Source organism: Microcaecilia unicolor, chromosome 2, assembly GCF_901765095.1.
Source record: "Microcaecilia unicolor chromosome 2, aMicUni1.1, whole genome shotgun sequence".
Classification (NCBI taxonomy): domain Eukaryota; kingdom Metazoa; phylum Chordata; class Amphibia; order Gymnophiona; family Siphonopidae; genus Microcaecilia; species Microcaecilia unicolor.
The window spans coordinates 267451410-267470956 of NC_044032.1; the positions used below are offsets into that span (position 1 = coordinate 267451410).

Consider the following 19547-nt stretch of genomic DNA (forward strand, 5'->3'; position numbering starts at 1 on the left):
TGTGTATTAATTGAGCAGAACTGCTGCAGTAAAGCAATAGGGCACTAAGTGCTAGGAATGTAAACTGGAAGTAACTGCCTTGCATAATAGAGCATTATCTGCCAGCCCAGCTGAAGTTACTCTTCACTGAAGATGTATCCACAGCTTACTACAGTACTTAATTTATCTGTGAGCTCTAGTAGGGGGCTTCTATCTGCCTGTTTGGCCTGAGAATGAGGACTGCTCAGAGTCTTGGGTTTGGGAGGTTAATTAATGCCTGCCGATTCTGTTTTTCTGTCTTCCTCCATGGCTTCCTGGAGTCGGAACATTTTCACAGATAAGTTTATCTTTCAAACTGCTGAATACTAGAAATGGCATGTTCTCATGTAGGTGATCCCCAGCTTCTGGAAGAGCTGAGCAAGTCCAGCATTTCCCAGCTCTAAACGGAGGCTAGGGCTTTTCAGCTTGGAGAAGAGATGGCTGAGGGGAGACATGATAGATGTATATAAAATAATGAGTCGAGTGGAACAGGTGGATGTGAAGCGTCTGTTCACACTTTCCAAAAATACTAGGACTAGGGGGCATGCGATGAAACTACAGTGTAGTAAATTTAAAACAAATCAGAGAAATTTTTCTTCACCCAATGCATAATTTAAACTCTGGGATTCGTTGCCGGAGAACGAGATGAAGGCGGTTAGCTTAGCAGAGTTTAAAAAGGGGTTAGACGGTTCCCTAAAGGACAAGTCCATAAACCACTACTTAAATGGACCTGGGAAAAATCCACAATTCCAGGAATAACATGTATAGAATGTTTGTATGTTTGGGAAGCTTGCCAGGTGCCCTTGGCCTGGATTGGCCGCTGTCGTGGACAGGATGCTGGGCTCGCTGGACCCTTGGTCTTTTCCCAGTGTGGCATTACTTATGTACTTATGAACAATTTGAGCAGTTTCTCAGTGTCTCAAGCTTTGAAACAAGAGGTGACAGTTGGAAGTGCCCCAGCTGTTCACTATTGCTGGATGTCAGATGCCTCCCCTTAGTTCTCAGTCCTGACTACTACTTGTTGAAGGCAGCTATTGCACAACTGGTGTTATTCAGTCATTTAATTATTTTCAGATTTGTTATAAGCAGATTTCACAGGTACATGGACTAGTGCTCAGTTCTTGCCTCTGGAAAACCTACCTGCAAATATTGCTCTGTATATATCTGTCCCAGAGCATAGGCATCAACTTTACAAAATGATTTGGGGGTGACACCTCCATAAGTGCAATGAAGAGGTTTACTCAATATTGGGAGTGCTCAGCACCCACAGACCTATCAACTATGTCCCAGATTCCATGCATTGAATGAGCTCCCTTGTAGCCTCTCAGTGCTACCCTGCTGTATCGGAAGGTTTCCTGAGTCTCTATAACTTCTGCCCTCTAATCCCCAGTTCTACCTTATACTTCAGCATCAGAGGAGCTCCCTTGTATCTGCTCAGATCTAAATCCCAGCTCTGCTCTATGCTGCAGCATCAGAGGAATACCTTGGTACCCTGTAACCTGTGAGCTCTAATCCCCATCTCTTTCCTGCTATATCAGAAATTATCCTCTTATGCCCCTGTAACTTCTAGGCACTAATACCCAGCTCAGCCCTGCAGAATCAATTGAGTCTTTCTGTTCTACTCAGTAATTTTCCATCTGTAACACATGACTGCACCTATAAAGGACAGAATGCCCTCTGGTATTCTTTTGCCCCATAGATGCCAGCTTTGTGAGTACAGTAGGTACCAGTGGCATAGATTTGGCCCTGAACCCCCCTGCCGACGATCCTCTCGACTCCCCCTCCCGCTGCCAACCCTCCCCTGCTGCCGCCGTCAGCTACCTTGCTGGTGGGGGACCCCAACCCCTGCCAGCCGAGGTCCTCTTCTTCTGGCGCAAGTCTTCATTTTGTTTCTTTGAGTCGGAAGAAGAGGACCTCGGCTGGCGGGGGTTGGGGTACCCCGCCAGCAAAGGTTCCCGACGGCGGCGGCAGGGAAGGGTTGGTGGTGGCGGGAAGGGGTGATCGAAAGGGTTGGTGGTAAGGGTGGGGTCAAAGTTGGTGGTGGTGGTGGCGGCGGCGGGGGGGGGGGTCAAAATGTGCCCCCTCACCTTGGGCTCTGGACCCCCCTCCTGCTGAAGTCTGGCTACGCTCCTGGTAGGTACTGAGCATTCCCAATATGGAGCAAGCTCCTTTATTATATCCAGGGAGGGCCAAACTGAATTGTGTTTAGCACCCCCCATCATTTTGAAAAGTTGGTTCCTAATTGCCCGATTAACTGGGTGAGTGTTAACATTGTCACAAAAAGCTGAAAGAGAAATGCCAAACTTACATGTATGTAATATCTTACCTCTCTTTTTAGACTTCTCAGAAACAGAAGATGTTGCAGGTAAGTAAGGACATAAGTGCTGAGCTCTCCCCTATAGAATATCTGGCTAGATTAAATTTCAGAAAATTGTATTGCATGTGTTGCCAAATGAGTAATTATGCCTAACCTGATCATTTTATTTTCTTTAGTCAATTAAACCATTCTGTACAAATGGGTTGTTATCACTTCCTACCAGCAGGTGGAGGTAGAGAAAAGACTGAATTCTATTACTGACATCGGTGGTAATAAGCTGTGGTGCCCTCTGGAAGATTCCAGTACACATTTGCCAAAGCAGAAAGTTGCTTTGTAATGCACCCATGCCCCATCAACTACTGTAACTGCAATGAGCAGCAAGCGAGCAAAACACATACTGCCCTGCATACACCAAGAAAAAGCCAAATCCAGCTACAAATCAGAAAAAAAAAAAAAAAACATTGTTCAATTTTGTTCTTTTAAAAAAATTATTATTATTATGTCAAGTAACTGAGAGAACACAGAGCATACCCAGGACTCCGGGCTGAGATCTTCCAAGAGCGGGGTTGCAGAACGGTTTCGCTGACTAAAGTAAAGAAAATGATCAAGGTATAATTTCTCTTTTCACGGTGTCAGATCAACCATTCTGCATGAATAGGATGTACCCAGTGGTGTGCTGGAGCAGGCTCTCACAGGCTCGCAAGAGCCGGTTGTTAAGTTTTTAAGAATTTGGGAGCCGGTTGTTAAAGTAGGGCCCTCCATGGCTACTTTAACAACTGGCTCCCAAAATGTGGGCTTGGGCCCCCTGCTGAATTCTCTCTTTGCTGGTGGGGATGCTGAGCCCTGCCAGCCAAGTAAATAGACTACTGCTGCTTCCCGCTCCTTGTTTCCAGCTCTAGACAGCAGGCTGGGACTTCTCGAGCATGTGAGAGTAGTTCCAGCATGCTGCTCAGAGCAAGACTTTGGGAGTGGTGATAGTCCATTTATTGGCTGCCAGCAAAGGTATACTTAGCATGCCCGCACAAAGGGAGGGAGGAGAGAGAGGCAAGTGTTGCTCCCCCACCCCCTCCGGCCACCCCTGCAGAGCTGGCTACATCCGGAGAAAGAGCCTGTTGTTAAAAATTTACCAGCACACCCCTGGATGTACCAAAGCAGATCTACTGAACAGGGGAGGACAAGAGCCCCAAATGACAGCCCTACCAAAGTCCAACCAGGCTCTGGCCAGCATGTCCAACCTATAATGCTTGACAAATGAATGAAGGACCATGCCACCACTCTACAAATCTCCTTGGGGGACACCACCTGGGCCTCCGCCCAAGAAGCAGCCTGAGCCCGGGTGGAGTGGGCCTTCAGCCTCTGAGGAACCGGTCTATTCCTGCTGATGTAGGTGGACTGAATTGCCCTTTATCCACCTTATAATTGAGGCCTTTGAGACCACCTGACCCTTCCGAGGGTCATGGAAAATCATGAAAAGGTGGTGAGAGAGACGAAACTCATTTATCTCCCTTAGGTACCTCAGAAGATTCTTCTGGACATCCAGCCTGTGGAGCCTCCGATCTGTGGCCACTGAACTTCCCTCCACAAAGGAAGGCAAGTAAATCTCCTGATTCACATGGAACAGAGAAACCACCTTCAACAAAAAGGAGGGAACTGTCTGCAAGGATATGGAATCCTCAGGAAAGGAAAGATAAGGGTCCTGACATGAAAGAACCTGGAGTTACGAGACCCTTCGCACTGAAGTAATGGCCACTAAAAATACCAAGGCTAAATTCAAGGGCTCAAACAGAGCCTCAGAGAGACCCCGAAGCACCAGATTGTGGTCCCACGACAGAAAGGGAGGCCGAAGTGGAGGATGCACATGTGCCACCCCTTTCAGAAACTGCACTACCTCTCTGTGCAAGGCCAGAGAGATGCCATTCATTTTCCCCTGGAAACTGGACAGTGCCGCCACCTGAACCTTCAGGGAGCTCAAGGCTAACTCTTAGTCCAGGCCCTAGTGCAACCCCCCCCCCCCCCCAAATAATGGAAATATGAGCTCTCCAGGGCGACAAACCATGGTCTTCACACCAGGATTCAAAAACACGTCAGACCCTGACAAAGGCTAGGGACATAGAGGACTTCTGGGAACAAAGCAGCATAGAAATCACTATGGGAGAGCACCCCCACCTCTCCAAGCATCTCCTTTCAATGGCCAAATCGTAAGCCAGAAAGGATCCAGGTCCTCCATTACTACTGGTCCCTGCCTAAGGAGAACCCGACCCATTGGTAGAGGAAGCAGGTCCTCCATGAGAAGATGCCTGAGATCTGCATACCTAGGTCTGTGTGGCCAATCAGGAGCCACGAGTATGACCAGATAAGGAAAATGCACAATCCTGTGAAAAAGCCACCCTATGAGGGACCACGGAGGAAAGACATAAAGGGGCTCTGCCTCTGGCCACGGTTGAACCAGGACATCAATACCCTGGGAGGCTATATCCCTCCACCAACTGGAGAAGCATCTGCTCTCGTGTTGGCCCACATCGCCATCATGTCAAAGAGAGGGGCCCCTCAGCAGTCCAGAATGTGCTGAAAGGCCTGATGCCCCAGCTTCCACTTCTCTGGCTCCAGGAGAAAGTGGCTGAGAAAGTCTGCTTGCACATTGTTGTTGCCAGCAGTATGAACCACTGAAAGGACCAACAGATGGGTCTCTGCCCAGTGACAGAGACTCACCACCTCCAGAGCCACCACCTGACTCTGGGTACCTCCCTACTTATTGATGTGCGCCACAGCCATGGCATTGTCCGACATCACTCTGACCACCTTGCCCTCCAGCAGCGGCTGAAATTCCAGCAAGGCCAGGTGCACCACCTGTTTCTTCAGGAGGTTGATGGTCCCAGCCGCCTCTTGCCACATGCCCAAGATAGTGAGACCCCCAACCGAGGAGATTCGCGTCCGTGATAACCAAAATCCACTAAGGGGGATCCAGAGGGACCCCTTTCAACAGATGCACCGTATTGTCCCACCAGTCCAGATTGAACCTCGCCCTGGGTGGGAGAGGAAGAGGGCAGTGAAAGTCCTGACTGACCAGATGCCATCGCACCAAGAGCATCTGCTGCAGAGGATGCATGTGGGCTCTCACCCAAGGGACAACCTCCAGAGTTGCCACCATGGAACCCAGAAGCTGCAAGTAGTCCCAAATTGTGGGTGCCTGAATCTCACACAACTGCCACTTCTGCAACCACTCTTCCAGGAGGAACACCATCCCCAGACTGTATTGAACTGGACCCCCAGGTATTCCAGACCTGAGAGGGCCCCAAGTGACTCTTGGGGCAATTCACAACCCAGTCCAAGGACTCCAGAAGAGAAATCACTTGAGCCATAGCTTGAATGGACTCTGAATCAGCCCAAATCAGCCAGTCATCCAGGTACAGGTGAACCTGCACTCCCTGGTGTCTCAGATGCCAGCTATCACCACCATAACCTTGGAAAAGGTACGTGGTGCCATAGCCAGACCAAAAGGCAAAGCACAGAACTAAAAATGCTGCCCCTAAACAGAGAAGTGCAAATACTTCCTGTGAAAATCCACAATGGGGATATGCAGGTAGGCTTTCATGAGATCCAGGGAAGTTAAAAACTCCCCTGGATGAAATGAAGTGATGACAGAGCGCAGAGCCTCCATGTGAAAATGCTGAACTCGCACCCCTTTAAGGTCCAGAATGGGCCGGAAAAAGCCCCCTTTCTTTGGGATCACAAAATAGACAGAATACCGGCCCTGACCATGCTCTGCCAGTGGCACAAGCTTCACCACTCCAAGAGCGCAAAGGTGCTGCAGAGTGAGAGTGACCACTTGCTGCTTCAGAGCAGAGCTGCAAGGGGAGGCCATCAAAGCATCAGGAACTGGACAGGCAAACTCCAAGGAGTTTACCCTCTCTATCACCTCAAGGACCCACTCATCCAAGGTGATGCAGGCCCATGTCTCAGAAGAGAGACAGATTGCCCCCCACCAGGACCACCATGGAGCCCACCACACCCTCATTGGGCAGGCTGAGCAGCTGCCACTCCCCCAGAGGAGCTGGTGGCACCGGATTTGCGATGACCACAAAAGGATCCCTTCCTGAAGGGCCTGCTCTGACACGCTCCCCCTCCCCCCTCCGATCAGGGAAGCACCATTTGGATTGAAAACGACCTGCTCCTTTGGAATGCTTAGGAGCCATAGCACGCTGCAACCCCTTCTGATGAAGGGTAGGAAGTCTGAGAGGACATGCCTCCCTCCAAATCCTTTACCAACTTCTTGAGGTCCCTGCTTAACAGGGTAACTGGCTCAACAACTTCATGGAGGCTGCATCCACCTCCCAATGGTGGAGCCACAGCCACCAGTGCCCCACAACTGAAGTGTCCACCAAGCGGGAAGCAAGATGGAGTAGATCATAAAGAATGTCTGCCAAGAAAGCGGCACAGGACTCCAAGCGAACCACTTCATGTGACTCTGGGAGCTGCTGCAACCACCGCAGCATGGTTCACGTGACATAGCCCCTGCAGATAGCTGCCTGGATGCTGGACGTCTCTACTGAAAAAGCAAAGAGAAGCTACTGTTCCACCTTCTTATCGTGGATCCCCTTGATCTGACCAAATTCTGGTTCTTTCTGCTTGGGATAAGGATGGTTCTCATTATTCTGGTCTAGGACTCTCATTCCTAGACCTAGCTTCACTGTCTTCAGCTTGGAAGTTCTGGTCTCACTACCTTTCCTCTCCTCAGAACCATTACTCTTCTCTGGTGGTAAGTCTGTAAATGGTTCCCGGGACACTACGTCCTTCATGGCACTCCCTGAATTCCAGGTCACCCCTGCTCCTGGGAGTCCTGGTGCTGCTCCTGCAGTGGACACCCTTTGCCTCTCCTTGCTGCTAGAATCTTCTTTCTTTCTGGCTTCTGATCCCTCCTGAGCTCCTTTTGCCCCCTTAATAGTAGTTCCCCCTGAGCCTGCCACGGACCTTATTTTTCCCCACCAGTTCCTTAACACCAGCCCAGACCTTTCCCATCCCCAGAATTCCTAACACTTAGTATTTTACTGAGGAAACTAACTTATAACCAACTCCTTTATCCCTTTCTCATCCCCTTCCCTGCTCATACTACTTTAACTGAGGGGTTGGTCTTGAGCCTAGAATCCCCAGACAAACTGGACTCCTGTAGTGGATTTATTACTTCTTCTGGAATTCTTTTCTTCCAAACCTATGGAAAAATAAAAGACTCCACCTCATGGACCCTACCACCAGTCCATAAATGTCCTTCAGGCTGTACAACTGCCCCTTTTCCAGCTATACATTTGGGCTAAAAGGGAATGGCATAGCATAGGGGGTGAAGTTCTTCAATGTATGGTGATCATATCTAATGATCTTAAGGTAGCTAAACAGAAAGATAGGCAATGGCAAAAGCCAGATGAGTGAATAGGGAAAGGAATGACCAGCAGAAAAAAAAAAGAAATGATATTGCCTCTGTATAAGTCTTTGGTGAAACATATTTATGTACTGTGTGCAGTTCTGGAGACTACATTTTCAAAAGGGTATGTACCAGATAAAGTCAGTCCAAAGGGCAGCTACTAAAAATGGTCAGTGTTCTTTGTTATAAAGCGCATGGGGAACAGACTTAAATATCTAAACATGTATACACTGGAAGAAAGGTGAAAGAGGGAATATATGCTAAGTAACATTTAAATACCTCCAAGATATAAATGCACAGGAGGGGGGCTTCATTCAATGGAAAGGAAGCTCTGGAATAGGTGGCCATAGGATGAGGATGAAAGAGGGTAGACTCAGGAGTAATCTAAGGAAAAACATATTTACTCGCCTGTAGCAGGTGCTTTTCAAGGGCAGCAGGACATAAATCCTCACTGATTACGGGTGATGTTTTCCGATGGAGCCCTGCGCAACAACTTTCCCCACCACTGGATACAGAACTTTTGAGAACATTCAACTGTGTGTGCATAGTTGTTCCTGCCTGCTGCTGTCATTTGGGACTTCTTCAGTCCATTACAAGATGAGTAGAATACAACTCTTTGGGAAGGTGAGAGGGTTGTGAGGTTTTAAGTCCTGCTGTCAACGGAGAACATCTGCTACAGGAAAGTAACTATTTTCTCTGAGTCAAACAAGACAGCAAAATCCTCACTGATGTGACTCCTCAGCTGTAGGCTGTCTTCAACAGAAAAAAAAAGAATAATACAAGTGGTGTTGCAACAGGCAGATAACTTAAGTATTTTTTGTGGCAACAAGCCTTATTTTATATATATATATATATATAAAATATATAATATATATATATATATATAATTTTTTTTTTTTTTAAGAAGGCAGCCTGGAACTGAAAGTAATGGGTCTTGGGAAGGATGAAGTTGGATTCTAAACCACAAATAGATTCTGGAAGATAGTCTGCCCAAATGTACTGTCACACCAAGAGTCCTGCTCTAGGCAGTAGTGTGAAGTGAACATATGAAGAGAAAAGCAAAGTTTCTCTCCTGTAGCAGGTGCTCTCCCAAGGTAGCAGGACACGTTACCACGTATGGGTGATGTCCTCTGACAGAACGCTACCCAGATTCTTTTAAAGCCTTTAGCAGTGCCATACTGTGCATGTGTAGGTGCCTTCCGCCTGCTGTGAGCATGTGGAACCAGCAGTATAATAAAAAAAAACAAGGAGGTTGGAGGAATGTGGTAATATGTACCCTCCTGTCATAGGACAGCACCTGCTACAGGTAAGTAACTTCACCACAGTATTGCCACATATGAGAATCCCTAGCTACCAGGTTCACCAAAAGCAACAAACAACGAAAAATTGGGACTCACAGCAGACAAGGCCAACAATATCCATTCCTGTTGTGTGGCTGCAGCCTGAAACAGAATAAAAATGGGCATAGGAGGGTGGAGTTGGATTCTAGACCAAACAAATTCTGCTTTACTATCTGACCAAATTGACTGTAGCGTTGAGAATTCTGCTCAAGACAGTAGTGAGAAGTGAATGTGGACAGAAGACCACGTTGCAGTTTTGCAGTCTGCTCAATGGAAGCTGATCTCAAGTGGGTTACTGACGCAGCCATGGCTCTAACAAGGTCCAGCCTGGGTATAAGTAAAGGAGATTTGATTTGCTAACCAACTTGATAAAGCGAAGATACTTACCTGTAGCAGGAATTCTCCGCTGACAGCAGGTCACTTATTCTCACATGTGGGTGACATCATCCATGGTGCCCAGTGCTGAAATGCTGCCCAGCATACTGTAACATTAAGAGCTTGAGGCAGCTCTCCCACCATGTATGAGCAGGGGCTCCTCGCTCGACTCGCGAGCACGGGACCAATCAGTACAATAACATAGCTTTCTAAGACAATGCCAAGGGGAGGCGGGAGGGTATGTGAGAATAAGTGGCTTGCTGTCCTTGGAGAATACCTGCTACAGGTAAGTATCTTCGTTTTCTGTGAGGACAAGAAGGTCAGTTAATTATCACATGTGGGAATCCCTAGCTACCAGGCTCAGAGAAAACAACAAATCACAATGGCGAGTTCAAAAAAGTCAATTAACCTGAAACTATGTACATACTGGTTGTAAAAGTGCAGTCTGGAACAGAACAAAGTGGGTCTAAGAGGGTAGAATTGGATTCTAGACCCCAAACAAATTCTGCAGAACTGTCTGTCCAAACTGACTGTTGCGTTGGTATCTTTCTCAAGGCAATAGTGGGATGTGAATGTGTGGACTGAAGACCCTGTTGCAGCCTTGAAAATCTCTTCAATAGAGGCTGATCTCAAGTGAGCTACTGATGGTCGCCATGGCTTTGACATTGTGAGCCTTGACATGAACCTCAAGGGTCAGCCCAGCTTGGGTATAAGTAAAAGATATGCAGTCTGCCAGCTAGTTGGAAACTGTGTGTTTCCCAATGGCGACCCCCATCCTGTTGGGAACAAAAGAAGTAAAAAGCTGGGTGACTATCTATAGGGTCTAGTCTGCTCCAGGAAAAAGGCCAATGCTTGCAGTCCAAAGTGTGCAGTGCACTTTTGCCAGTATGGGCATGAAGGTTGGGAAAGAATGTTGGAAGAACGATAGACTGATTTAGATGTAACTCCAACACTACCTTGGGCAGGAACTTAGGGTGCATGCAGAGAACTATTCTGTTATGATGAAATTTTGTGTAAAGTGGATCAGTTACTAAGATCTGAAGCTCACTGACCCTGCGAGCTGAAGTAACTGCCACCAAAAACAAGACCTTCCAGGTCAAGTACTTCAGAGGATAGGAATCGAGTGGCTCAAAAGGAGTTATCATCCTTGGGGTAAGGACAACATTGAGGACCCATGACACAGACAGAGGTTTGACAGGGGGCTTTGTGAAAAGTAAACCTCTCATGAAGCAAACAGCTAGAGACTGTTCAGAGATGGGCTTACCTTCCATATGGTAATGGCAAGCACTAATTGCACTGAGGCGAACCCTTAGAGAGTTGGTCTTAAGACCAGACTCGAAAGGGTGTAGAAGGTATGCAAGCAGGATCTGTGTAAAGCAAGAAAGAGGATCAAGGGCCTTGTCCTCAAACCAGACGGTAAATCGCCATGTGAAAGAATAACACCTCTTAGTGGAATCTTTCCTGGAAGCCAGCAAAACCTTGGAGACGCCCTCCATGAGATACAAGGAAGCAAATTCTAAGCTCTCAACATCCTAGCTTTGAGGACCAGAGACTTGAGGTTGGCATGTAGAAGAGATCCCTCGTTCTGCATTATGAGGGTCAGAAAACACTCCAGTCTTCAAGGTTATTCAAAGGATAACTCCAGAAGAGGGAATCAGATCTGTCTGGGCCAATATGGGGTGATTAGGATCATGGTTCTCCAGTCTTGCCTGAGTTTCAGCAAAGTCTTTTGCACGTGAGGGATGGGAGAATATGTATACAGAAGGCTGCTCCTCCAGTGGAGGAGGAAGGCACCTGACACTAGTCTATTGTGTGCTCTGAGCCATGAGCAGTACTGAGGGACATTGTGGTTGTAAGGAGTGGCAAAGAGATTCAATGAAGGGGTGCCCCACCCTCGGAAAATCTCATGACCCTGCTCAGTCTGTCGGCCAGGCTGTTGGATTAGCCCACCAAGAATATGATTCTGAGAACTTTCACATTCCGGATAGTCCATTGCCATATCTGGACAGCCTCCTGCCACAGAGGTATGCTCCCGTACCCCTCCACCCCACTTGTTGGTGTAATACATCACAACCTGATTGTCCATTCGATTGAGCACAATTTGATTGAACAGCTGATCTCTGAAAGCCTTTAGAGCGTTCCAGATTGCCCAAAGCTCCAGAAGGTTAAACCCATACAAGTGAGCCCCCCACCCCAGGTGGGCTGCATCCATTGTCAGCATCTTCTGGGGCTGAGGAATTTGGAATGGAAGTCCCATAGTCAAATTGGACCAAATTGTTCACCAGAGAAGGGATTGAACTAACTCTGGAGTCATTTGGATGACATCCGCTAGGTTTTCCAAGGCTTGAGACCACTGGGAAGCTAGGGACCACTGGGCAGTTCTCATGTGAAAACGTGCCAAGGGAGTGACATGTACAGTAGAGGACATATGGCCTACTAACCTCAACATCTGCCAAGCCGTGACCTGCTGTTGGCACACAACTGAGTAGTGACAGTGACTAGAGCGTCTGCTCTTGGCACATGGAGAAAAGCCCGCACCTGCCAAGTATCTAGCAGGGCTCCAGTGAACTCCAGTAGTTGAACAGGGAGCATATGGGACTTGGGGGAGTTTAAAATAAACCCTAGTAGCTCTAGCACCCTAATAGTTTTCCACATAGACTCCTGAGCACCTGTCTTTGATGTGCTCTTCACTAGTCAATCACCTAGGTAGGGAAACACACGGACTCCCAATCTGCATAGGAACGCTGTGACTACTGCTCAGACATTTTGTGAAAACCTTGAGAGCTGACGTGAGGACAAGTGGCAGAACGTGGTACTGGTAGTGATGTGTTCCTACCCAAAATCTGAGATACCTCCTGTGACCTGGAAGTATCATGGTATATGTGTGGCCTGGAAGTATCAGGGTATACGTGTAGGCTTCTTTTAAGTCCAGAGAGCATAGCCAAACTTGTTCCTGAATCATTGGAAGAAGGCTGCCCAGGGGAACCATCCTGAACTTTCCTTTGACAGGAATTTGTTCAGAGTCCTGAGGTCTAGGACAGGATGCATCCCCTCCCCCATTTTTTTTTTTTGGCACAAGGGAGTACCTTGAATACAATCCCTTCCCCCTCTTTCCCTGGTGGAACAGGTTTGAGCGCTTGGGCCTTTAAAAGGGCATAGAGTTCCTCTACAAGTACTTCCTTATGAAGAGAGCTGAAGAAAGATACTCTTGGAGAGCAATTTAGTGGTCTCCGTCGCCAATGTAGGGAGTAATCAAGACAGACTATTTGAAGAACCCGTTAGTAAGAGGTTACAAGGGGCCACCTTTCTTGGAAAAATCTCAGCCTCCATCCTAATGGTAGGTCATCTGATACAGTTACTTTGATTGCGGCTATGCTCTACAGGAGCCAATGAAAAACTCTCCCCTTATTTTGACTGGGGAGTTGGCTGGGCCTTAGGCACACGCCGTTGCTGAGAACGAGCACGCTGGGGCTGAACCTGCTGAGTGAGGCAAGGAGTGTACCTACGCCTTTGAGAGTAGTAGGGACCTCTCTTCAACTTGCCAAAAAACCACCTAGAAGAGGAGGGTACAGAAGGTGCTCTCCAGAGAAAGTGTTAGTAGTATCAGTGTGTTTCTTTATGAGGTCTGCAACCTCTTCCACCTTCTCTCCAAAATGGTTTTCATCCTGGCCATCTCCTTCAGGTCTAATGTCTCCAATGCCAATGAAAATGAATCAGACTTTGAGGAATCAAAGACCCTTTTTTTCTCCACTTCACAGCCACAAAGACCCCCCCTAAATTTAATAATTGTGAATAAATAAATGACACGGAGAACTTGTGATCAAGGCTTAGGCACTACATGTATCAGTTGCAGGTTTCTGCAGCAGCTATGGTTGTGCCACATTACAAAAATTTAGATTGTGAGCCCACTAAGGACAGAGAAAGTACTTCCATATAATAAATGTAAACCATTTATTATATCACAGAAAGGCAGTATATCAAATCCATGACCTTTTACTTGCATCTTTTATAAGCTGCTGGGACCCCTCTTTAGGGACAAATCACCCAAAAAAGATGGCTGATGCAAAATCAAATGACTTGGTTTTGGAGGGAAAAAAGGCAAGTCATCAAGAGCACCTAAAAACTGTGAAAGAAGTAGGTGCAAGAAAATGAAAAAAACAATTTGTAAAATGACTGAAAAACCTAACTAGGGAATCTAATAGGGAGATATGACCCATATGAAAATGAGAAAATTATTAGAAACAAAATTCACAGTGAGAAAATGATTGGCACATGGAAAACAAAGGAACGAAGTGGTCTCATGTAATGACAAAATGCAAAAACTATAACACATTCACAGTCAAGCCCAAAATTCCAAAGTTGAAGAGCTATGGGAGAGCGTTCCCGCACCAGCTCTATCAGATGACACTACCCATCAGCATGGGCATTCTATTCTGCTTGTCCTCAAAGAAATGTAGTTTCACTAATGCGGGCAGTTCTAAAATAACAAGGGAAAAATAATTTATAAAATAGGAATAGTAGTAAAATAACACTACAGACTAGAGCAGGCTTATAGCAAGCTGTGAAAACAGCAAGTGATGAAGTTCATACATGCCAATTATCTAACTACCTCACCTCGCCTCTTTCTTTTGCTCTCTGTCTCACTGCAGATTATCAGATTGCTATGCTTGGTCCTCAGACCTTCATGTCCTCAGGTAAAATGACTCCTGGTTGGAGGGCTCTGCTTTGCCCTGCTCATCTCTTGTCCCTGGTGGCAGCCTTCGGCGCTCATCCCTGTTTTGTCTTGCAGTGGATGGTGACCCCCACTTTGTGGTGATGCTGCCACACTCCCGGGAAAAGCTGTGCTTCACCATTGATGGACATCCTGATGATAACCTGAGTTTACTGCATGATCCCCGGGCAGGTAAGGCAAACAGGGATCACATGTCAGAGGTGGCCATGCTATCCAGGGGGACCAGTGGGGAGTGTTCCTGTAAGAAGGAGACTCCTTTTCTCCCTTAGTATAACACAAGCGTTGACAAAGTTTCTCTGAATCTAGGCACCAGTCCCAAAATTTAGGAACCAGTTGCCCAAATAGCTAGGTGAGTGGAGAAGGGAGGGAAGAGATCCTCTCCAAAAACTGCTGCAGCTCCTTTAGAATAAGATTTTTAGATCTATGTCTAAGGGAAACAAAGCTTAGTAAATTAGGCCCTTTAATGGACTAGCAAAAGCACACAGCCAGCAGCCCTCATCAACCCAGTCTCTCAGTTCCTCACCCTGTCCTTACACAATCTCTCTTTCAGCAATCCCTTCCCCCCCCCCCCCAAACATTATCCACATCACTCTCTCTCTTAATCCCCCTTCTGTCCCCAACAGTGTACCTCTCTCAGTCCCCCAACTTGTCTCAAAATGTTTTTCATCCTCTCTCTTAACCATCAGATTTCCTTTCTCATTCCTAGCAGTCTCAATCCCATCCCACTAGCCCCAGTTACCCAACTATCTCCAATACCCATTCTAGGTTGCCAGCTACCTACAGCTCCCTAGCCCCTCCTTCCACTCCTGTCTTACCTAGCAGCCTGCTTCTTCTCTGCACCACACATTTTTCAATGAATCTGAGCCATGCAATGTAGGAAACTTGTGCTGGCCTCAGTGTGAAGTCTTGCAAGACAGCACAGGAGTTTTAATATTGCACTGCTAAATTCACTGCAAGCAACATAGCACAAAGAGGAAGACCGCTCTTGCTTTGGTGATAGCACCAGAGGGAAATTTCTAGTCTCCATGGTGACCTGGCACCCAGGATTTGTTATGCCTTGATGCAACATATGTCTCTATCTCGCCTGCAGGAGTCACTGTTAATGGGCATCTGATGGGTGCTCCTCCCAGGATGGGTCATGAGGATCAGACACGCTCATATCTGGATGTGATTGCTGTCATTGTACAGAGGCCTGGGGCACAGTATGTGGTGACTATCACACTGGACACAGTGTCCTTAGAGGGAGAAGACCGGTTGAACTTTCCTATCAGTCATCCAATGCTAATCCGAAAACCTGGACTAGTATTGAACATCACTGCAGCCTCTGGAGTCACCATCAGCATTGGCAATAGCATACAGCTACTTGTCCTCATCCAACACTATCGACACCCTACCTATCTGCAGTTGGATCACCTGGGCCTTTATGTGGTGAATGGGAGAGGCTTCTCACCCACAACACAAGGCCTGCTAGGTGAGTGAGCCTGTGACAGCAGGGAAACTGTAAAGGTCTTTAGTTATGTGATCAACAAAGGTGTAATGAGGCCCAAACCATAAATAGCACCATGAAACTCAGGGCAAGTAGGTTACTTACATCAGACGAGGGCGGGCCCAGGAGGAACGGAGGGACGTTGGAAGAGGCGATCAGCTGTTCTTGCCCGTGCAGTGCCTTCACACAGAGGTGAGAGGCGCTGCACGGGCCCGGTTTCAGACGGAGGGGGGCCCGGTGGAGGGGAGGAGCAGTGGCGACGACCTCAGGGGGGGCGGCGGGAGCTGTTTTTTCTAAAAAAGGAGAAAGGAAGGGAGGGAGGGAGGGGGGGCCGGGTATGCCTAAAAAAGTCACGATTTTAATGCAGGGGTGAGCGGGGAGCAGCGGCAACCTCGGGCGGGGCAGGGGGGCAAGGCCATCCATAAAGGACGTGTTTGTTTTTGGTTTTTTTGACGTTTTTGGCATGCGCAGAGCAACCAGCATAACGCTTGGCTGCTCTGCATATGCTTTACGGGCCAATTATCGATGGTTTTAACAAAGGGTTAGAGAATGCAAGTGAGCTGCAACGAGCAGCTCATTTGCATTCCCTTTCCTTCGTGCATAGCCGTTCCGTACCGATTAATTATGGAATTCGGTACGGAACGGCTCTAACAAGGACTTTTGTGCATCTTGTCCTCAGTAACTTCTTCTTCAGCTTATACATTAAGATATACTGTTCATAATTCTGATTTCCTATCTTACAGTAACCCCATCTCTGCTTTTTTCTTCCTACTGCAGGTCAATTTCAGAAGGCTGACATCCGCATTGTGAGGGACCGGGACTCTGATGCCACAGGTGTGCTGCATCGACAGCATCGTACAATGCCAGTCACTCATGTGACCCGGATGGTAAAGGATTCCCTGCTGCCCCCACATGAGGCACAGTGCTGGCTGGTGAGACGGGGAGATATGGCCAGCCTCCTGGATATGGACTACAGCAGTTACCTGCTCTCTCACTTCCTGCAAGTGTGAACAATGTGGGGGGGGGGGGGGGGGGGGGATAGAGGAGGGTGCTGGAGTTCTGGGACAGCAGTGTATGCATTCTTTTATATATTACAAAGTGCCACAGGTCTGGCAGTTGCTGTCTGCCACTATGCTGCTCTAAGAGAGTGAGAAAGTGAAAAGGAGCAGAGGCAGAGCAGTTTTCTTATTTATTATAACGTTCCTAGAGTCATATGACAGCTTCCAAAGTTGAGCAGATGGGAGAAAAGACTATAAAGCAGTTACTCACCTGTAGCAGGTGTACTTGGAGGACAGTAGGCCAAGTATTCTCACAGCTGGGTGACTTCACCTGACTGAGCCCAATGTGGATGCTGACTAGCGAGATGAATGTAGAATTTTCTAGTTGCATCCCACCACGCACGGGCTGGTGCCTTCCCGCTTGACACATGAACGTGGGTCCCTCAGTCATATAAAATAGATAAAGAATACAAGGGGAGGTGGGAGGGTATGTAAGAATGCTTGGCTTGTTGTCCTTGGAGAACATCTGCTACAGGTGAGTAACTTCGCTTTTTCTGAGGACAAGCAGGCCAGTTGTATTCTCACACCTGGGAATGCCTAGCTACCAGGCTCCCTGAAAACAATGCTAGGATAATAGGAATTCAAAATGTCAAGGCCTCAGTCAATTAACTTGAAACTATATACATACTAGTTATGAAGGTGTAGCCTGGAACCAAATAAAGCTGGGCCTAGAGGGGTGGAGATGGATTCTAGACACCGAACAAATTCTACAGGACTGTCTGACTGAACCAGCTGTCACATCAGGTATCCTGCTCAAGAAAGTAATGAGATGTGAATGTGTGGACAGACGACCACGTTGCAGCTTTGCAAATCTCCTCTAAGGAGACTGACCTCAAGTGGGCTACCGACATAGCCGTGGTTCTGACATTATGAGCCGTGACATGACCCTAGAGGGCCAGCCCTGCCTGGGCATCAGTGAAAGAAATGCAATCTGCTAGCCAATTAGAAATCGTACATTTGCCGATGGCTGTTCTGTTCCCATACAGTTTGGGTCAAAAGAAACAAAAAGCTGGGTGGACTGTCTTATGGGCTTTAGTCTGCTCCAGATGGAGGGCTAAGGCACACTTGCAATCTAAGATATGCAGTACACTTTCACCAGGATGGGCATGTGGTTTGGGGAAAAATGTTGGCAGAATGATTGATTAAGATGGAACTCAGACACTACCTTAGGAGGGTGCGTGCATTGAACTACTCTATTGTGATGAAACTTAGTGTAAAGTGGATCAACTACTAGGGCTTGAAGTTCACTGATTCTGACTGCCACCAAAAACACAACTTTCCAGTTCAAATTCTGTGCTTTCAACGTCCATCAGGGATTGGAGGTTGGGATGCAGAAGGGATTGAAAAGTTATGTCTTACCTGATAACTTTTTTTCCTTTAGTCCTATCAGACCATTACAGACTAATGGGTTGAGTCCCTCTACCGGCACATGGAGACAGAGGAAGTAAATAGTTCTTGTAACTCACCCCTTAAGGGTAATATGCAGCATAGAACATTCACTATTTCAAATAGCCAAGATGGTGCTCAAAAACTGCCTGATGATCAATATAGAAATTTTGAGATCAAGCAATGAAATCAAGTAATAACCTTACCAGCTAGTGAGGCATGTAGATATTTCACTGAGTCAGGAGACATGTAACATACAATAGGTTTGGAAAAAACGTACAAATAGAATCTGTGATATCTGAAAATTATAGCTTGTACGCAAAATAAAATTAATAAACCAGGGTGGGATTCTGGACTGATCTGATAGGACTAAAGGAAAGAAATATATCAGGTAAGACAAAATGTTTCCTTTCATAGCATCCTATCAGACCAGTCCAGACCAATGGGATGTAGCAAAGCAGTGTCCCCAGTATAGGGCGGGACTAAAAGATCTATTCTAAACACTCAAAAGAGAGAGAGAGAGAGAGAGAATTTTGCAAATAAATAATCTCCCCAGTCTAATAAACTGATAGAGATACAGATAAATTGGAATAGCCTTAGAGGTCCTTTCCAGTGGTACTTAGTAGAGAGAACCAAGAGCAATCAGAAGGGTTCTGAATACACAAAAGTTATGGAAGAGGACAAAGATGTGATTCCCATGATAAGAAGGAATAATAGAAAATAGCATTGGTAGACCATGAAGAGATGCACAGACCAAGAAACAAACCCAGCTGATGTTTTCTTTAAAAGAGTCTTTGAAGGTAACAGCCTAAGACTAATGTATATCTATGAAGGGATATTGCAGCTACAGTGGAAGTCCTGGAGGAGTTGAATATCCAGAGAAAGAAATATAGGAAGAAAGCTATCAGGGGCTGAAAAAAACACTGTGCTTCCCTATCTACATCTATGACAACCAAGAAAAATTAAGAACCCTTCGCTGAGAGTAAAAAAGGGAGACCAATGAGAATAGCTATTGACTGACCTAGTCTCAAAGAGTGCTCTATTCAGACATGAAAACCCAAATGAAATTAAAAGAGCAAGAAGGGGGCATAAGGGTCTATCTCTTCATGTTCAAGTATACAGCACTGCTTACGTGTAGTAGCGCTATAGAAATGATAAGTAGTAGTAGCAGTAGCCTTCTGACGTAATTTCCTCAAGGACGGGACTCTGAGGGAAACAAATCACGAAGGGAGGGAAGGCTAGAGATGGGCAGGGCTTTGAAATGATGTAGCCACTGGGATGGAGGTAAATTTAAAAAGACTTAAACCACGCAGGGTGGCAAGAAGAAAAAGGGGGATGTTGGGGGGAGAATCGCTGGACATGGATGGGAGCGGGAGGGGAGGGCAGGGGACAGAGGAGAATCGCTGGGTATGGATGGATAGA

The 19547-nt window shown here is 46.9% G+C and overlaps 1 protein-coding gene across 1 annotated transcript in view; it reads left to right on the plus strand.

The window, feature by feature from the left end:
• The window catches only part of ITIH6 (inter-alpha-trypsin inhibitor heavy chain family member 6), a 76006-nt gene extending 58456 nt beyond the window's left edge, over positions 1–17550 (plus strand). The window contains exons 10-14 of the mRNA XM_030194149.1: positions 2357–2383; positions 14113–14157; positions 14253–14366; positions 15286–15666; positions 16459–17550. Coding sequence (XP_030050009.1) covers positions 2357–2383; positions 14113–14157; positions 14253–14366; positions 15286–15666; positions 16459–16691 — 800 coding nt within the window. The 3' untranslated portion in view covers positions 16692–17550. The remainder of the gene's footprint in view (positions 1–2356; positions 2384–14112; positions 14158–14252; positions 14367–15285; positions 15667–16458) is intronic.
• Positions 17551–19547: the final 1997 nt, after the last annotated feature.